At 41.6% G+C, this 19,624-nt stretch overlaps 1 protein-coding gene across 2 annotated transcripts in view; it reads left to right on the plus strand.

The window, feature by feature from the left end:
- LOC147665606 (sodium/calcium exchanger 1-like) overlaps positions 1-19,624 on the plus strand; it is a 459,980-nt gene that overhangs the window by 73,305 nt on the left and 367,051 nt on the right. For both annotated transcript variants that reach the window (XM_086949653.1, XM_086949654.1), the window contains exon 2: positions 603-2,367. In XM_086949653.1, the coding sequence (XP_086805779.1) occupies positions 608-2,367 (1,760 nt within the window). In that variant the 5' untranslated portion in view covers positions 603-607. The remainder of the gene's footprint in view (positions 1-602; positions 2,368-19,624) is intronic.

Consider the following 19,624-nt stretch of genomic DNA (forward strand, 5'->3'; position numbering starts at 1 on the left):
GCAAACAGCTTTTCTGCAGAATTGCTCAATTCTTGTGGATTAAGTTTTTTGGGCCAAGTTTAGAGTGATCCATATTTGTAAAGCGTGAACAGATCACCCCTTACGGTTTCAAGGTGCTGCTTGCCGTTGGGGAGATTAAGTGAGCTATTGTCCAGAGCCACATGAGGATGAGCTGAGCTGCCGCCAGCGATCAAACTGTGAGCCCCGTTCTCCGGAATCAGCCACTCTGGCCGCTGTGCCACACCTCTTTGAGACCCCCCTATCTTGAAACAGAGGTATCAAGTGAGCAAGTAAAACAACACCATACATCCACTTAGAAATAATTTCCATATTTTACATCAGAGCTTTAAGGTAAATCTTTCCTGTATTTGAGTTGACATTGTCTGCCAGACAAGACTTAAATGTAAAAGTGAGGCAGTGAAAATCTCATCACAGTTTTCTGTTCCTAACATCACCATTATAATCTGACATTGGTCAAGTCAAGTGTCGACTAGTGTTACCTAACTGGAGTTAGCTTGAGGATTATGTTTACGTGTTGTAGTTATGTCAGGCAAACATCTAATTTGTCTTTTCACTAGAATGTTTTTGCTCTTTTCTTTCAGGCAACATGGCGTCCCTCTCTTACCGCTCCGCATTCTGGCATCCTGCTGCTCTGCTTTTCCTAGTCTTCCTTCATGTTCATACGGCTAAAATGGAGGCTGTGGAGGGTGTGGATGGGAAAAACTCAACAGCATCCTCCTGTGAAGAGGCGACGGAGTGCCAAGAAGGGGTGATCCTTCCCATGTGGCTACCTCAGAACCCATCTGTGGGGGATAAAGTGGCTCGGGCCATTGTGTACTTTGTGGCCTTGATCTACATGTTCCTGGGAATGTCCATCATTGCTGACCGATTTATGGCCTCCATTGAGGTCATCACTTCTCAGGAGAAGGAGATCACCATCAAGAAACCCAATGGTGAAACCAGCACGACCACCATTCGAATATGGAATGAGACAGTATCCAACCTAACCCTGATGGCACTAGGCTCCTCTGCACCAGAGATTCTCTTATCCATCATCGAAATAGTGGGGCACAATTTTGAAGCAGGGGATATGGGTCCTAGTACCATCGTGGGAAGTGCTGCTTTCAACATGTTTGTTATCATCGCCATTTGTGTATATGTGGTCCCTGAAGGGGAGACCCGAAAAATCAAGCATCTAAGAGTCTTTTTTGTGACTGCAACCTGGAGCATCTTCGCTTATATCTGGCTTTATCTGATCTTGGCATGGTTTTCTCCTGGAGAAGTTGAGGTATGGGAGGGCCTCCTGACATTCCTTTTCTTCCCCATCTGTGTGGTGCAGTCCTGGATCGCTGACCGGCGACTCCTCTTCTACAAATATGTCCACAAGAAATATCGGGCAGACAAGCACAGAGGTCTTATAATCGAGACACAGGTTGAGGGCCAGTATCCGAAGATGGACATTGAAATGGATAACTCCCACAAGGAGGCCCTTGATGGAATGCTTACTATCCCAGAAGAAAGCAAAGATCAAGAAGATGAGGCCAGGAGAGATATGGCTCGGAACTTCAAGGACATGAAACAGAAGTATCCTGAGAAAGACATGGAGCAACTTATAGAAATGGCTAACTATCAAGTTTTAGTTCAGCAGCAGAAGAGCCGTGCTTTCTACCGCATTCAAGCAACCCGCATGATGATTGGAGCAGGGAATATCCTAAAGAAGCATGCTGCTGACCAAGCTCGTAAAGCCATCAGCATGCAAGAGGTCCGCCCAGATGAGGATGACCGGGTCACCAAAGTCTTCTTTGAGCCATCTCAATATCAGTGCTTTGAGAACTGTGGTTCACTGGTGATTTCCATCGTCCGCAAAGGTGGTGATCTCAACAACACGGTCAAAGTAAACTACAAAACAGAGGATGGTACGGCTAATGCTGGCTCAGATTACGAGTTTGCGGAGGGCACCCTGGTCTTTAAGGCAGGTGAAACCCAGAAGGATATCACAATTGGCATCATTGATGATGATATCTTTGAAGAGGATGAGTACTTCTATGTCCATTTGAGCAATGTAAGGGTCCTATGGGTTGACCATGGCCTGGACCCTAGTGAGGCTCCACCTAAGGCTTGCTTGGGAACTGCCAAGACTGCAACTGTCACGATCTTTGACGATGACCATGCTGGCATCTTCACCTTTGAGAAGGAGTCAACACATGTCAGTGAGAGTATCGGAGTCATGAGGGTCAAGGTGCTGAGGACATCAGGTGCTCGAGGGAGAGTGGCCATACCCTTCAAGACCATTGAAGGTACCGCGAAGGCAGGAGAGGACTACCAAGAGTTGATGGGGAAGATTGAGTTCCAGAATGATGAGACAATGTGAGTAATTGGAGATCAATTTTCTTATTTGCTTGAGTTCAGGGCAAACAATGTTGCATGTTTCCTTAGACTTTGATGCATGGCCTAGGGAGCAATGTTAAGTGAATGCCTCCAAAACCCAGCCAAGTTGTTTGAGCAAATGCAGGGTAAACAACACATACAGAAGGACTCAAATGAGCGGATGTGAGACTGGTCTGTTACTGCGTCCAATTGATTTGGTGCCTATGGCGAGAACTTACCCCATAAGCAGGAAACGTTGTTGAGCCTGACTGAGATCTCTACAAGGGCAAAATATACACAGCAGAGAGGTGGTTTGTCAGATGGATTTTTGTCCTAAGGAGACCCACTGAAATTAGTTTGTGGGTAGAAACGTTGACACTGGAGTGGGGATCATCTAATATGAAATAGTTTTTATTCCTGAACAGTATTTATGCTGGACTGAAAATTTTAAATTGTAGATTCCCACAATGGATCTATGTATTATATTTTAATTGTCTCAGCATTACACTTATGAGCACTGCGCCTTCTGTACTTTATAGATTAATTTTCTACCACCTTGTTGTAAGAATAATAAATTGTGATTTTTGTAGATGACTAAGTATTTCAAGCTCATGGGTAATCTTGATTGAGACCAATGGAACCACTTGTTATATGTTTCAGTATATCCAGGTTCCATTATTTGGGGAGACTGGGGTTTGGTCCTGGGAATTTTTCTATGAACATGAACCAAACCGCATGGCGTAAGCCATCTGTGTTGATGTGCTGAGAGATGTATGCTATTTATTACCAATTTTGGGTGAGGGGCATTATGATTGACATGAGGGCCACTTCCCATGAAAGCATGGCTTCTCTGCACTCTCATCAATGGTAATAAGTAGCATATTACACTCGGCACATCGGCATATATTTGGTGTATGTGTGAATAATTAAAACACGTTAATGTATCAAGTCAAATAACTTTCTCCGATGTTTAACATACATACCTATAAAAATCAAGCATTCATAAGAGGACTTATACAAAGATTAAACACCGAATACATATAGTGACTCAAGGTTTAACATTTTAAAACAAGGTACAATTTGCCTAACTTAAAAAGCACCTACTCCTCCATGGCTCTTGCTCCCCCAGCACAAGTTCTATGTTAAAAAATTAAAACATCCTATCCTTCTCCAGCATGTTAATGTCAAATATATTGCAAAATTACGTAAAACCTTACTTTCTTTTACAATTCATACCATTTCCTAATTGATAAAGCAACTCTAATGAAGGTAAGCACAGCACTACAAATAGCAGCAGTAGATAATGATCGTAAGTAACGAAATCCCTCCTGATAAGAACAGGGACGGATTTCCTTAAAAACTGGCTTAATAAAACGTGCCCTCGGATCTTCGTAAAGTGTACAAAATAACATAAAGTGCATAGTTCTCTGTTGGGCTGAATTATTACAAGGACAAGGAGTCAGTCTCTCACACTAACTTGCCTGTTTGGGTAAAGCCACAAGAAAGTGCATTGTGCGAGGACAAAATCTGGTCATGAGGAAACGGGATTGTACATGCATAGTAAAAGACAAATACAATTGCTGATGACTTGGGGATTCAGCTACACTATTTAATTTTCCACGATCCCAATTAGACGTACTTAATTCAGCATAATATGCGTTTTTTATAATCAATTTCATGTTCGGTTGAATACAATTGGACTTATCATAATAGTGCCCCAAGCCAATCTTGTTAATAGTATCTTTAACGTAATGAAGCCAGGGGATAGCTAGAGACTTGTCAAGGTGCATACAGTCTCTAAGAATACTCCTAGAGAATAATAAGTCGTCTGAGGTCCAAATGTTTCCCCATAGGATCGATGGTGTGATATTAATTCTATCTTCCACAAAATCCAGCCCCATCACCAATCAATCATCAATAATCTTTTAAAAAATGTATTCTCCAGAATTTGTATCTGGCTGCTTTTAAGATGTCCCCGTACTCCCGCCTCGTAGGTGGCTACTGACAGGCATTTTGATTTATATAGGGTTAACATTTCTGCTACCGGCTTATGTCCCAGCTTGCAAGCGAAGCGGAACAGCCCCCTACTATTCTACTAGTGTGTTGGACCCTGGCCACAATCAGATTGTCCCTATTCAGGTTGTTATTAAAAACATTCCCTAAATAAGTAACATTGGGCACCTTATCAATGATCTTTTTCTCCACAACAAATGTTATTGTTTTTGTTTGGTTAGGACCACATACCATGATAAAAGATTCACTAAAATTTACTTAAAGGTCTAATGTCATCATAAAGTCAGAAAAAGCGTTCAGGGCTTTTTGGAGGCTATTGGCCGTTAAAGCCATCAAGACCGTGTCATGAGCATATGACAACAAGGGAACTGGTTTTCCTCCTATGATTGGAAAATCTAATTGCTGCTCTAACAAAAATGACTCCAAACCATTGGTACATAATAGGAATAAAAAAGGGGTCAGTATATAGCCTTGGCGTACCCCCTCTGTAGAAAGAATGGGCCTAATCTTCTCTCCCCCAGGACCATAGTGGATGGCAACAGTGGTGGACGCATGCAACCTGCGCAGCAATGTAATAAGATCTTCCTTAAAGCCCATTTTTTCCATTAGCGTTCACAACTTTCCCCGATTTACTGTATTGAAAGCACTGGATAAGTTCATGAAGGCCAGGTGGATCGAGCCCCCCACCACGGCCTTCATGTACTTACCCATAATCAGGGACAAGTTGAAGCACTGCACATTTGTTCCCATCCCCATCCTGAAGCCATGTTATATATTAGATATGAGTCCAGCGGCATCAGCCCATGACTCCAGGCATTCAAGAATTACCCTCTCAGGATTTTGTATGTGGTGTTGATTAAAGAAATAGGCCTGTAGCATACAGGGTCATTTCTGTTGCCTTTTATGTATATGGGCACTACTACTGCCTCTTTCCATGATGATGGAATACGACCAACTATTACTGCTTCAAAAAAATTAACCATCAGGGGTGCCCATAATTGAGGATTGCTTGTAAACAAGTCCAAGGGCACCCCATCAGGGCCTGGGGCTTTTCTGGAAATACCCTTTGCCAAAACCTTCTCAACCTCACTTAAAGTCAGAAAAGAGCGAAGTTGGTGTGCAGTTTGTAAGTTAATTGCGATTTCACCTCTCTGCTCTTGTGGTGAGACACCATTTGGGTTGAATATGTTTAAGAAATGGGATTCCAAAACTTCCTCCGGTGTTATCGAATCCATACTCCTTACATCATTTGAAAAAAGGGGGCGCTATATGACTTCTCAAAAGCTCTTGGAGTCCTTAAGAATACTAGCTCTTTCAAGATCTTTCCAGGCTAGTCTTCTCGTTAATGTATCTTTACAACACTGTAAAAAAAAATTCCATGCTCGACCGGCTTCTGATAGTCATATGTACATTGCATGCAATGAAATGATCAAATACAAAACAAAATAACGCTATATTGAAGGCTTCCCAGCTTATACCAATGGCCATTGTAAATGCCAAGTGTTTATATTGAAAAGAATACTAGACTGTATCAAATGTATCTTTTTTGAGTCATTCTTCTTTAACAACCTCTGAAATATTAAAGTGGGATTAGTTGACAGAGAAGGACAAGCAGACTCATCTTAATCTGTGCACAGGGAGATGGGGAGGTAGTTTTATTGGGTGTAAGCTGTGTTCTGCTGCAGATGCATTCTGGCTCAGGTAGAATTTCTTATTACCTAGGAAATTCTGGTTTGGGAGCAAGTGGTCAAAATAAGGGGACTGATAAATGCACCCAATTCTGAATTCTGATGTCCCTAAGCAAAAAGATGTCCACACCAGTGGCAAGTGGAAGTGGCAATGTCATTTGCCGTGCTACTTTGTAAAAGAATAAGTGCAGGGGTCCAAAGTTTTTTCACAAGCCCGTTGCAGGAGATGATGAATACCAAAACTACCTAGTCTTGACTCACTTCATGCCTCTTTCATCCACTACCATACACTCCTTTCCCCTTTATCTCAATCTTACAGGTTGTTTTTCATTATCTCACAGAGTGCAAAGGTTATTGGGAAACTATGTTATTAATCCTCTAAAACATCAGAAATATTTAACAGTATTGGAAAAAGGACCCCTCTTTCACAAATGTATGTGGAATGCTTCATTATTGGTGTCCTCTTCCCATCAAGGTAGATAAAAGCCACTTAGATGGACTCACCTTTCTGTGGGTGTTCAAAATATAGTTTGGTGGAATAATTGCAGGGATCACGATATGTCAATAATACCCCAATGTAAACCTGAAAATAATCTCTTATTTAGTGGGAACCCCAGGTATGAATTAAAACGATTATAGGATGCCCATTGAAACCAATGTATTGTATAATAACTATGATTTTACCTCCATGTTTCGGCCATCTATGTGCTCCTTTGAACCAGTGGCCTTTGTCAGGGCTGGGCAAATCCATTCCTACAATGCATTCAAAGTCATGCATACATATAGTGCAGAGACATAAGGCTTTTGTACCCGATTTTTGGGGTATATACCTGAACCTATGATGTAAGGGGTTGTTAAACTATAAAAATGTTCAAAGCATTCAATTCCACTAAATGTTCACAGCAAACGCACACAGTGAAATTCTAGGGTGTGGTATGTGGTCTGGGTCTGGTGGCTCAGTGGATATATGTGTCCACTGCAGGGGCCTGTGTTTGACCTCATGGTTACAGGTTCAAATCCACTCAGCCTTTCATCCATATGAGGTCGATAAAATGAGTACTGTGAGTAACAATAAACATCTGTTATTCAGCGCCAAGATGCCTACGGGTGAACGTGCGCTTTACAAATACATATTATGTACTGTATGGAAAGCAAACTGTAACAGACACAGTAAATGTATTGAAACATGTGTAAACCCTTTCCAATCATGTCAACTTACCCTAACATCGGTTTTAAATATCTTCTTAGTCGTAAAGAGGGGGAACTTCCCTATGGTCACACTCTCTAAAACGGCATATGTTTTTTAATAGTCATGTAGATACATTGGTGTATACATAGACTTGGAGTGTCTTTTATGGCCTGTATGTGGTTCGTCGTAGAGACTCAACGGACAAAAAGAAGACAAACTGACAATATTATCTCACATGAACTTATCATCATATACCATTACATCAATGGGGTTGAAGAGTCGTTATTGTGCCAGTGTCATTTAGTTTTATCTGTTTTATATCTTTAGTTTCCTTGTTTATATCATTTGTGTTTGTCTCTGTTGTTGTAACCTTTAATACAGGGAGAGAGTAGGCAAATGTGACCATTTTTAAAACAGAGGCAACACATATACTGACTCGCAAGGATTTTTTAGCAGTCTACGGTAAGGCAAGTCTTTATGGCTCAATCTTACCATCATGGTAATGTTGATAATGCAACTTTATGCATTACTGAGCTGTGAAAGTAATGGTGGTCATTATCCCTTATTCATTAAACAAACACCTGCAGTCATTCTACCCAAGTACACTTTCATCCTAAGTGGTTTTATTAGTTAGAGGATTTGCACACCCAACCTACTTCTCCAGGAGAAGAGTGCTGCTGGATTACTTATTTGGTCCTCTTTCTGCTGTGTATTAAGGACAGATTGTTGTGACGCCGCAGAGTGCAATGAGCTGTTGGCTAAAAAGTCTAGACTGGCAAAAGGTGTCACACATGATCACAGTGCTGTCAAACAGTCCATGCTTTCTGACCTAGTACCGAGTTCTAAGCTTAAAATACCCCTCTGCTATGTCAGTGAAAGTCTCCCTAAACACACAGCAGCATCCAGGTTGGCCAACAAATTTCTAGAGTTTAAGAACCTCCATGAAATTGATGCAAAGTGCAGTAGCTATCTCTATAGCAATACAAAAAATATGGGAACGGCCCTGAATTAGACAACAACTTTCTACCAGTAAGGTATTTTATTTATGCATTCATTAGTTTATCTGTGTTATTGACTATCCACTGGCAGCGATCTCATAAAACCAGCTGCATGGCGAAACAACAAAAGCTATTATAACGAATGGCTTTACAACGCTGTTTTTACAACGAAAATGACATTACAACGAAAGACTTTTACAGCCATTTTTTTTGCAATGGATATGCCTTTACCACAGATGCCTTCACCACGAAAATGTACGTCTTTTACACACACACACACATATATAAAACAGCATTAAATAAATTATTTGCCTGAAGATTGCCTCTCAAAAACCCATAGACACCCTAAACATTTTCTTCTCACCCAAACATCCATACGCACCCTAAACCCTAAAAAGTCTCTTGCCACTCAAAAACCCATACCCACCCTAAACCCTAAAAATTCCCTTACCAGTCAATCCATAGTTATCCTAAACCATAAAAATTCCCTTACCACCCTAAAATCCATACACACCCTGAACCCTAAAAATGCCCTTGCCACTCAAAAACCCATACCCACCATAAATGCTAAGAATTCCCTTGCCACGCAAAAGCCCATATCCACCCTAAACTTTCCCTTGCCACCTAAAACATATACCCAACCTAAACTCTTAAAATTCCCCTACCACGCAAAAACCTATATCCACCTTAAACCTCAAAATCCCCTTGCCACCCAAAAAACCATACCCACCCTAAACCCTAAAATATTTTGCCACCCAAAACCCCAAAGCACCACAAACCCTAAAAACTCCCTTACCACCCAAAAAAAACATACCCACTCAAAACCCTAAAAATTCCCTTACTTCCCAAAATTCCATACCCACCCTAATCTCTAAACATATCATTACCACCCAAAATCCCATACGCACTCTAAACCCTAAAACTTCCCTTACTTCCCAAAATTCCATACCCACTCTAAACCCTAAAAATTACCCAGCCACTCAAAAACCCATACCCACCCTAAACCCTAGCAATGCTCTTACCACCAAAAATCCATACTCCTCCTCACCCCTAAAAATTCCCTAACCACCACAAATCCATGCCCACCCTAAACCCTGAAAATTCCCTTGCCACCCAGAAACCCATGCCCACCCGAAACCCAAGAAATTCCCTTTCCACCGAAAAATACACACTCACCCTTTACCCAAAAAATTACCTTGCCACCCAAAAACCTATACCTAATCTAAACCTTAAAATTCCTTTACCACTCAAAACCCTATACCCACCTTAAACCTTAAAAATCCCTTCCTCTCAAAAACCCATACACACCCTAAACCCTAAAGATTGTTTTGCCACCCAAACATCCATACCCACCCTAAACCCTAAAAAGTCCCTTACCACCCAAAAATCCATAGTCATCCAAAACCCTAGAAATTCCCTTACCGCCCCAAAATCCATTCCCACCCTACACCCTACAAATTCCCTTGCCACCCAAAACCTATACCGAACTTAAACCCTAAAAACTCCACTGCCACCCAAAAATCTACACCCAATCTAAACCCTAAAATTCATTTACCACCCAAAAAACCTATGCCCACCCTAAACCTTTAAATTCCCTTGCCTCTGAAAAACCCATGCACACCCAAAATGCTAAAGGTTATCTTCCCACCCAAACATCCATACCCACCCTAAAAATTCCATTGACACCCAAAAACCCATACCACCCTAAACCCTAAAAATGTCCTTGCTACCCAGAAACCCATAGCAAGCATTATCCATAAAAAATCCCTTGCCAGCCAAAAACCCATACCCACCCTAAACCCTAAAATCCCCTTGCTATCTAAAACCCCATGCCCAACATAAACCCTAAAAATTCCCCTACCACCCACAATCCTATACCCACCCTATACCCTAAAATTCTCTTGCCACTCAAAAACCCATACCAACCCTAAAAACTAAAAAATTCCCTTACCACCCCCAAAATCCATACCCACCCTAAACACAAAAAATCCCTTGCCACCCAAAATCCCATACCCACCCTAAACTCCAAAAGTTTCCATGCCACCAAATAATCCAAACCCACCCTAAGCCCTAAAAATTCCCTTGCCCCCCAAAAACCCATGCCCACCCTAAACCTTAAATATTACCCTGCCACCCAAAAACCCGTACCCAACCTAAACACTTAAAATTCCCTTTCCACCCAAAAACCCATACCCACCAAAAAAACAAAAAAAATCCTTTCCATTCAAAAACCCATAACAACCTTAAACCCTAAAAATCACCCTACCACCCAAAATCCCACTTGCATTCGAAATCCTAAAAATGATAAAAATACACACACACATATAAATGTGTACATATATTTATTTTAAAATCCATATATATGTATACACACATGTATATATTCTATATCTCTGTGTGTATGTATATATTTATTTATTTAAATGTTTTCTACTTACCTGCAAAATACTTAATCTTACCACAATTTACATGGTAAAAAGCATCCATTGTGAAGTCTTTTTCGTTGTAAAGGCATCTGTTTTTTCAGCCAATTGTGTTGTTTAGCCTTCGTTGTAAAGGCTGTTTCCCACTAAAATCCTTCCCTCTTCTATCGCTCCACTATCTTTTTTCAATACAAATAACAAACATGCATGTCCACCTCTCAAATTACTTTCACATTCCCCTATACAAATGTCCCCACTAATCCTTTTAGGGTTCCAGAGTAGCCTGCTACTCGCCGAAAAAGCACTTCGAGGCCTCGTCAGGGGTACTAAGCGCTATATAAATGCAAACCCTTCCCTCCTCTATCCTTCCACTATCCTTTTCAATCCAAATAACAGACTAACATGTCCACCGCTCAAATTAATTTCATATTTCCCGATACTAATTCAAGACTAATGCTTTTTGGGTTCCGGGGTAGCCTATTACTAGCCGAAAAAGCGCTTCATCGCTTCGTTAGGGGTATCAAGCATTATATAAATGCAATTACAATGCAATATAATCCCAGAGCAGTTGCCTATCTGCTTTCAAATCCCAAACACGGTACGTTTGTTGTCGGCGGGCGCTCCTGCGATCGGTGCCCATGGGTCGCGCACGGAGATGGCTGTCTCATCTGTATTCCGTAGGAGAGCCCTGGCCCTCATAGTCTGCTGGGCAGAACAGCCTGGAGCCACCGTCTGGAGAGAAGCGTCCCAGAGCGCACTGGGGGTGGACGACGTGAGGAAAACCACAATGGCTCTCGGCACCAACTCTGGAGAAGTCAATAAAAAAAAATCCGCCCTCTGTTTAAAAAAAAAACAATTACAAGCCTCTTATGTCTGAGCAGATGTTATATTTTATAATGTTACTTATATGTTATAGCATGTTACGTACATTTGCACAGCGCTAGCTGCCTTTGTCACGGCATTGCAGCAAGTGTATGGCATAAAATTGTGACGCAGAATAACTGGGATCTTTTTTTGTATGTCTGCTAGCATCCCCTGTAGGAAGTGCGGAATTAGGGACTTAGGGTCTTTTATTAAAGTCACAGGAGTAGATTTACGAAAGAGTCACGCAACGCAGCACAGCCTCCGTGAGGCTGCGCTGTGTTGCACGACAGGGAGGGAACAGGAAAGCGACATATTTTTAAAGATATGGCTCTCTTCTCCCCTTTCCCTTGCACCGGCGCTGATTTCAGCTGCAGTTCGCCATGCACACAACTTATCCCAGCAGCGTTAGGGTGTGCGCATGAGAGTAGCATAAGTTTTGTACAGGAAGGGTACCATTTCTGAACAAAATACTATGCTAGGCACAATGCAAAGCTTTTCCCACTTTGCATACGTGCTGTACAGTGCAGCACGCATGCAGAGACGTAAAAGAAAGGCGAAATGAAAGCATTTCTCCTTCCTTGCTCCTAGTTGAAAAGTGTGCAGTTTTCTCACGCTAAACTCAATCTATTTTTTTTAGTAAATTAGATTTAGCGTGAGAAACCTTGGGTGTTTGCATGGGAACGCCCATGCACCCACCTGGCACGACCCCATTGCGCACAGCAATGCGAAGCAGCGCAATGCTCTGCTTTGCATTACTTTGACGTTATTTCCAGCGCTAAACGAGCTTAGCGCTGGAAAATTAATTTGGATAAAAATATTGTGCGCCGGTTTCCGTCATTTTTGTGACGCAAACATGGCGCAAATTCTTAGTAAATCGCAGTAAATCTCCCCCAAGATATAATGTAAAATCCTCTGATTTGTGAAGGTTGTGATTATCTTGATGAGAATCGAGCTACAACCTCGCAACCCTGTAGTGGAGGAAAGTCTGCCAATGGATTTGCATCTGGTTGTATCACTCCACAAAAAGCAGAGTTTAAGATTACCAACCAAGGGCTTGACCGGCCGACTTTGTAGGCTGGGGAACCGGGTTCGAGTCCGGCGGGAGGCTCAAGCATCCTGTGATTCTGGGCAAATGTATCACTTACTCTCCCCACGCTTAAAAAATAATGTGTCCGTCTATAAACGCAACTGGTGCTTATGTAAAGCGCTCTGATACCTTCGGGTCCAGTTCGCGCTATATAAAAATGCAACAAAACAAAAAAATCTACATTAGATCAGGTATCCTGCCCGTTTTTGCTGGCGGCACATTTTCTAACTGGATGTAGAGTGAGTTCTAGAGTCGGGAAACCGTCATCTGCAGTTGCACCAGGCAGAATGTGCCATTTATTGTGCCTGTGTAGGGCGGGAAGGGCCGCGGCTACCAAGAGCTGGCCCTCAGGGGAGGGGGGGGGGGGGCTGTTTATCCACCGCTCCGTCAGCAAGGAATACAAATGGCGTATTACACCTGACGTATGTCTATACATACTGTTAAGAATGAAGTGACAAAACATGGGAGCTGCTGCTCGATATGGTCTCTCTCGGGGGGGGGGGGGGGGGGGGGGGGGAGTAAAAGGATAATAACCTGAGCTGTGAAATTAAATTCCCTCCCTCTTCCTAAGGGCAGTGCCCCCTTTCAGAAAACAACCTTTGGCAGAGAGGAGGGGGGGGGGGGGGTCTAACGGGCTGCCCTTCTCTCAGAGTATTTTCCTATTAATGGTATAACATCCGGGAAACAGTTAAAGCTGAGTTGTGCAGAACTTGGGGGCATATTAACAAGGTGGTGATATAAAATTATCGCCGTTTTCGGTCTAAAAGCGGCGATAATTTTATCGCCTTATCAGCAAAGACACACTATCGCGTGTTTTGCTGATTTTGCTCCCGTTTCCAGCACGCCTAAGTTTGCATCGCTAATGAGATGCAAAGTAGGAGTGTCTGGGGAAACAACATGGTAAATATCGCGAAGGCAGCTTCGCGATATTTACAACGCGGGGAAGCGATTATTTTTATTGCGCTAAGTATGCCTTAACGCAGGAATTTCACGTCTGTTAAATTCCTGACTAAGGCATACTTAACATGGGAGGTGGATTCATGTAATACGACCACAGGGTCGTATTATCAAGCATATCACCGTTTTACATGGAACATCGCTGCAAAACCAGCGATGTTCCATGGAAAAGGGCGCTATCGCTGGAATATTCATCGCCATGGCGCTAAACGTGCTAGCCAGGCGAAATATTCCAGCGATAGAAAATAATGAGGTATGCAAGGTCAGCGATAATTATCGCTACCTGTTGCAAATATGACCATTGGGGCCATATTATCAAGAACGGCGTTCGCTGCTTTAGTGTCAGTTTCCAGCCGCTAAGGAGGCGATAATTTTAACGCCGTTTCTTGATAATATGCCCCTGAAAAAGAAACAAAATTTGCCTGAAAGATAAGCCTTGGATTAGAAAATGTCTTTCTTCGCACAATCCTTCGCTAGAAATGTACATTTCAGTTCTCAGATATCGTCAGAGTTTAGGAGGAGCGTTTTTGAGTTGAACGTTTGAAATGTTTTGGTTTCCACTGTGGGCTGTAGTCAATGACAGTAGAAAATGGCAGACATTCAGAAATGTTTCTCTGGGATTGAACGTTTTCATTGATCGACTGCGCTGTGAATCATTTTGACTGACAGGTCAGTCACTTGGTGGTTGGCGCTGTATGAGGGAAGTAGCCATGGTTGCTTGATTTTATTTGAGTGGTGTTATGCGATGCTATGGTTCTATCCAAGGCCACTGGAACAATGCGATTATGTGCATAATTGTAGATTTGCCGATGTTGCCACATGATCCATCATCTGTGGCATAATCTGCAGATTTTAACAAAAAAATAGGTTGTTTCGAGCTGAAACGGTTCAAAAGTTACTAGAAATGCGACATGTGTTGCTGCGCAGTGGAAGGACCTTTGCAAAGCTGGACTGGTCACCTTTCTGCATGCTTATTGCTATATTTGACTTTTAAATTGGTACTAATGTAATGCAACCAAGGCCCAGAAGGCGTTACCAAATTTAAAACCGATGAAATAATGAAGGAACACTATTACAAAATGTGGCGCAATATAACGCATAATATGCCTTTTCTTGCCACATAATTTACTCAACCCTGCCGCATAATTGGGACTTCTCCTGCCGCATAATTCCTGTGGCCCTGGTTATAACGTGCAAACTGACCTTTACATTGTTGTCGTATTCCTTTGAGTTTGTGGGTATTAGTACTTTGTTAGCAATTGGTTGTTACATGTGTTATTGTTATTTTCAGAGGTATATCATGAATGAAATAGGAATGAGTTTCATTGATTCATATAGCATATGTTGCTATCTTTTTGGGCAGTTGATAATTAGAAATGTTTACTCTTTAGTCCATGAATATCAAGTGAGTGTATCACTAACATGCACACATAAAGTTTCTATTATTTAGTTAGCCCACAGCATACCATCTCTGTTCCCACCTCCCCCTGCATACCCCCTAAGGTACCCATTAAACCACCCCCAAAAGCTCCAACATTCAGGTACACAGCCCACAACAAACCTTAACAAAGATCAAACCTGCATTCTCAGAGATCCCAGCATAATATCAAATTCCCTTCAAAGATCTCCATATAGACCCAAAGGATGTTCCATCATCCCAAGGTGTGCTTGCATGGCCCTAATGCTTGTACAAAGACCAAAAATGCATTCTTTTTTTTTTTTTGTTGCCAAAAATGCATTCTCAAAGTTCACAATCAACTATCCAATCGCTACGAAACCCAACAAATTATCACAGCAGACTTTCATATAGGCCCAACAGGACCTCATTTAGCCCCATACAGATCCCTATATGGGCAGGCCAGATACTCTCATCATCAGCCTTTCGTAGCCCCTACATACTCCTGCATGGCGCACTGCATACTTTTCCACAGCCCAGACATGTATTTGCATGGTCTCTAGGAGACCTCATCACCACCACAAACTATCTCCACCAACCTTATCCAACAAATACACTTCCTACTTCTTTATCTCACTCTTGAAGGCTGTTTCTCATCATTGATTCTCCCTTTGTCACTGTTTTCGTATCTCTCTTCCTCATTTTTTCCACTTTTCTTCCTTTCCTTTGCTCTGGATCAAAGTATGATGTTGAATAATAAGTCTTGGTTCCTGGCTATTTATGAGAGGTACACGTGACTTGCACAGTAAGGTGAAATGGCTGCCTGCAAGTGTAAGAGTCTCTGGGGGCAAAGACCTTCGACATTACATTAGTCTCTACATTTTGCAAGCAATCTTGAATTTTTAGATCACAGGATTTACGCTGGGGGGTTATCCGTGAAGGGCGCCGCGGGTATAAAGAGGACATGTCTCGTTCCTTTGCCATTTGTTTGCCCAAGCTGAGGCATTGTGGTTGCTGAAAAGCTTAATGAAATAGAACCACACTTGTCAGACATTTTTACAGGGATGGGATTAACAAACTGAAGTGGGGCCATTCATAGGATGAGGACCTGTTTTAAAGTTTTTAAAGATCTCCTGCAGGGAAAAGAATGCAACAAATCCAACATCTGGCAGAATTTAGTGGCATTAGCGGCTTCATCAATAATAAATGGGCTAGCTTTACATTAAAATCTATAATGAATATTGCAGCACAAGTGTGGGCCCCTCAAAAGAGTTCATGGCTTGGTGGATAATTCCTCCTTCCCCTTTGGAAGGGCCTGAAGACAGCACTTGCTAATTTTTGTGGTTGTGGATTTTAATGCTGTACCCTATTTGTTGGGGACATTTGAGGGGTGTTAGAGGGGGCAATTTATTTAGGTAAATGTATTTTGTATATAATGCACAACAAAAATGCAGTTATTGAAGTAAAGGTGTAGGAGGACAGTATGTTGCCCTAAAGGATATTATCTGAGACACAGGAATAGTTTGTGTAAAATAACAAGGCACATATGGTGGTTTATTAGGTACCCATAGGCTGGATACAATCCATGCCACATATTCTACAGTACACTTTATGAGCATGTACTTTAGTGCACACGGTCAGGGTATTTTCAGAATACTTGCTTGGATATTTAGTGGTAGAGATAATGAGGATATTGTTATCAGGCATGATAATATTATCTTTGTGACATATGAAGGGATTATCTTTGGCACATAAAATGGGGATATCTCCGCCACCTATGTTGGGAATATCTTCTTCACAAATGACAGAGTACCTTTGGCACACCCAAGGAGGATATCTTCGACACATTGGAATGCCATTGATATACATGATGTTTTTTATAATGGTATATTGGATGGAGATATCTTTGATACATGATACGGATATTTTCAGCACATATGATGGGTATCGTTGTCCACACTCGTGATGTCAATATCTTCTGATACATAGGATTGGAATATTGCTTGTATGTTTGAAGATCAAGTGCAAAAATATCAACATGCAAACATGTCTTGGCCAAAATATCAATCTCCAGACTATGGTGAAGGTAAGTAGATACATGTACCTTGAACATAAATATATTGTCAAGGTCCATACAGGTGGAGTTAATTATAGAAAACCTATACTTACCTATATATACTTACCATCACAATGTTCTGGTAGTCGATATGGTGATCACATTATTTGTGCATTTTGCTGTTTATAACTCAATGTTCTGCTACTATATCAGGGATATTAGATAGCCATAGGGTGGATATAGTCCGTGGAATATATACTGCACATAGGCCAAAGTTCATCCATATGCGTATGTTTGGTTGTGTATGAAAGGACTATTTTAGAAACAGTTGATTGGGAGATTTTAAGGCAAATCTTATGAGTATGTTGTCTGCATGTATAATGAAATGTTGCCCCACATTGGGATTTTTAATAGGATATATTTTTGGGGTTTCTTCATTAATTAGTATGGGAACATCTTCTTCACTTATGAAGGGAGTATCTTCTCCACACTTGGGTGGGATATTTTCTCCACATATGATGGAAATATCGTTAGCACATATGATGGTGATTTTTATTTGCACACATGATTGAGATATCTCTTCAGTACAACAAAGGGCCTGATTTAGATTTCGGCATACGGGCTACTTCATCACAACGGTGACGGATATCCCGTCAGCCGAAATCTAAATGCCATTATTTCCAATGGGATTTACATTTTGGCAGATATGACATCTGTCACCATTGTGACGGAGTAACCCGTCCCCTGAAATATAAATCAGGCCCATACCCCCAGATTCATCAAAGTCCTGTTTTGCGAGTCCTTAATAGCGATTTTTAAGGAATCACTATTAAAGACTCGCAAAACGGGATGCATGTAGAAATCGCAATATTTTTTGCGATTTCTACAGCTTCCTTATTTGCGATTCGCTAATTGCTAATGGCAAATAAGGAATGGCTGTCCCATTCATTCCTATGGGCCTAAAGTCCCATAGGAATGAATGGGGAGTCCTTCCTTATTTGCGATTAGCAAATAGCGATTCGCAAATAAGGAAGCGATTTCAAGGGTACCAGGGTGTCCAAAGGACACCCTGTAGCACCCCTGAAATGGTAATGTACACTGGTGTTGCACACACACATGTCCAAAGGACATGTGTGTGTAACATACAACTTAGAAAAATGCACTAAAGTGCATTTTTCGAAGTTTTCGCTATTTACCACGTAGGTAGACTTTGCGGTAAATAGCGGCCCCAGATTGCGAATTCGCAATTTTAAAATTGTTCATGAATTGCATTTAAGGAATCTCAAATTGAGATTCCTTAAATGCAATAATTTGCAATTCAGCGATTTTTAGAATTGTGATTTTTGCATTTGGGATGATGAATCCCAAATGCAAAAATAGCGCTTGCAAAGGGCCAGATTCCCAGAATCTGGCCCTTTGCGAGACGATTTCGGCTTCATGAATCTGGCTGTAAGTCTTCTCCATGTATAACATGGATATCTTTGGTGCATGTAGTGGGGATATTATGTGGTACATATGAGGGTCATATTCTCTGGCACTCAAGAGAAGGTGTTCTGTAGAAAATGTGATGTAACTATTCTCTGGCACATGTGACGAGATTCTTGGTTAAATGTAATTGGGATGTTCTTTGGCATATGTGAATCAGATATTTTTTCCTTATCATGGTCATATTCTTTAACTCACATAATATATTATTTGTGTCATGCAGTAAAAGAAGGGTATATAGCGTCCATCATGGTCAAAATCTTTGGTTCATACAACACGCATATATTTTGGCACAAGGGGTTCCCTGAAGAACATGATGTAGTCCATGGCGGGAATAGGAATAATGGATAGTGTTGATCTTGGAATGTTATGGAGTTGTTGCTGGATGGTGGAACTGGCTGGTCCAGAGATATCTTGCTCCTTTAAAGAAAAAGTTTTACAACAATTCAATTGAATTAAGACTGAGTATCTGGAAGGGAAGGGTCTGATGAGACAGAGAAGCTGCAGTTGAAATCTGGTCCACTTAGTCATTTCTTTCATACAGTGGCCATGAATGATGGGAGGTGAAGCCTAGGGATCTGGTCAATTTCGTAATCTTAGTGGAGATATTCTGGGCCTGAGTTGTAGTGACTCAGGCTAGATAGAGGACCTTAGGGCTATCAGTCAATAATAGAAGAAAGTCATTCTTGTAAGGGCTAATTTTAAGTTTCATCTGGAACACTCATGAGCATATCTTGCCTAGGCATTGAGCTAGAGTGACAGTGCCATCCGTGCTTTCAGCCATTAGGCACAGTTGAATATCATTCACATGCTGGAGCAGTTAGAACCTGCACTGGAAACAATATATTGCTCAGAGCATCTACATACAAATGGAATAACAGGGAGGCTACGCTAGATCCTTGCGGCATTCCAAAGGAAAATGGTTGGTCCCAATATTCGCGAATCACCAGAGTGTGTGGTTTGTTGCAGTATTGTTAATGTCTTTGGTTTCGTTCCCAGTCTGAGTGCCTTATTGATCTGGTATTAGCTTACGCGTCAAATCTCCTGTGAGTACTCGGTGTATGTTTGTAGTCTGCAGCAAAGGTGCCACCGTGAGTAATT

The sequence above is a fragment of the Lissotriton vulgaris genome, unplaced genomic scaffold (assembly GCF_964263255.1).
Source record: "Lissotriton vulgaris unplaced genomic scaffold, aLisVul1.2 SCAFFOLD_705, whole genome shotgun sequence".
NCBI lineage: Eukaryota > Metazoa > Chordata > Amphibia > Caudata > Salamandridae > Lissotriton > Lissotriton vulgaris.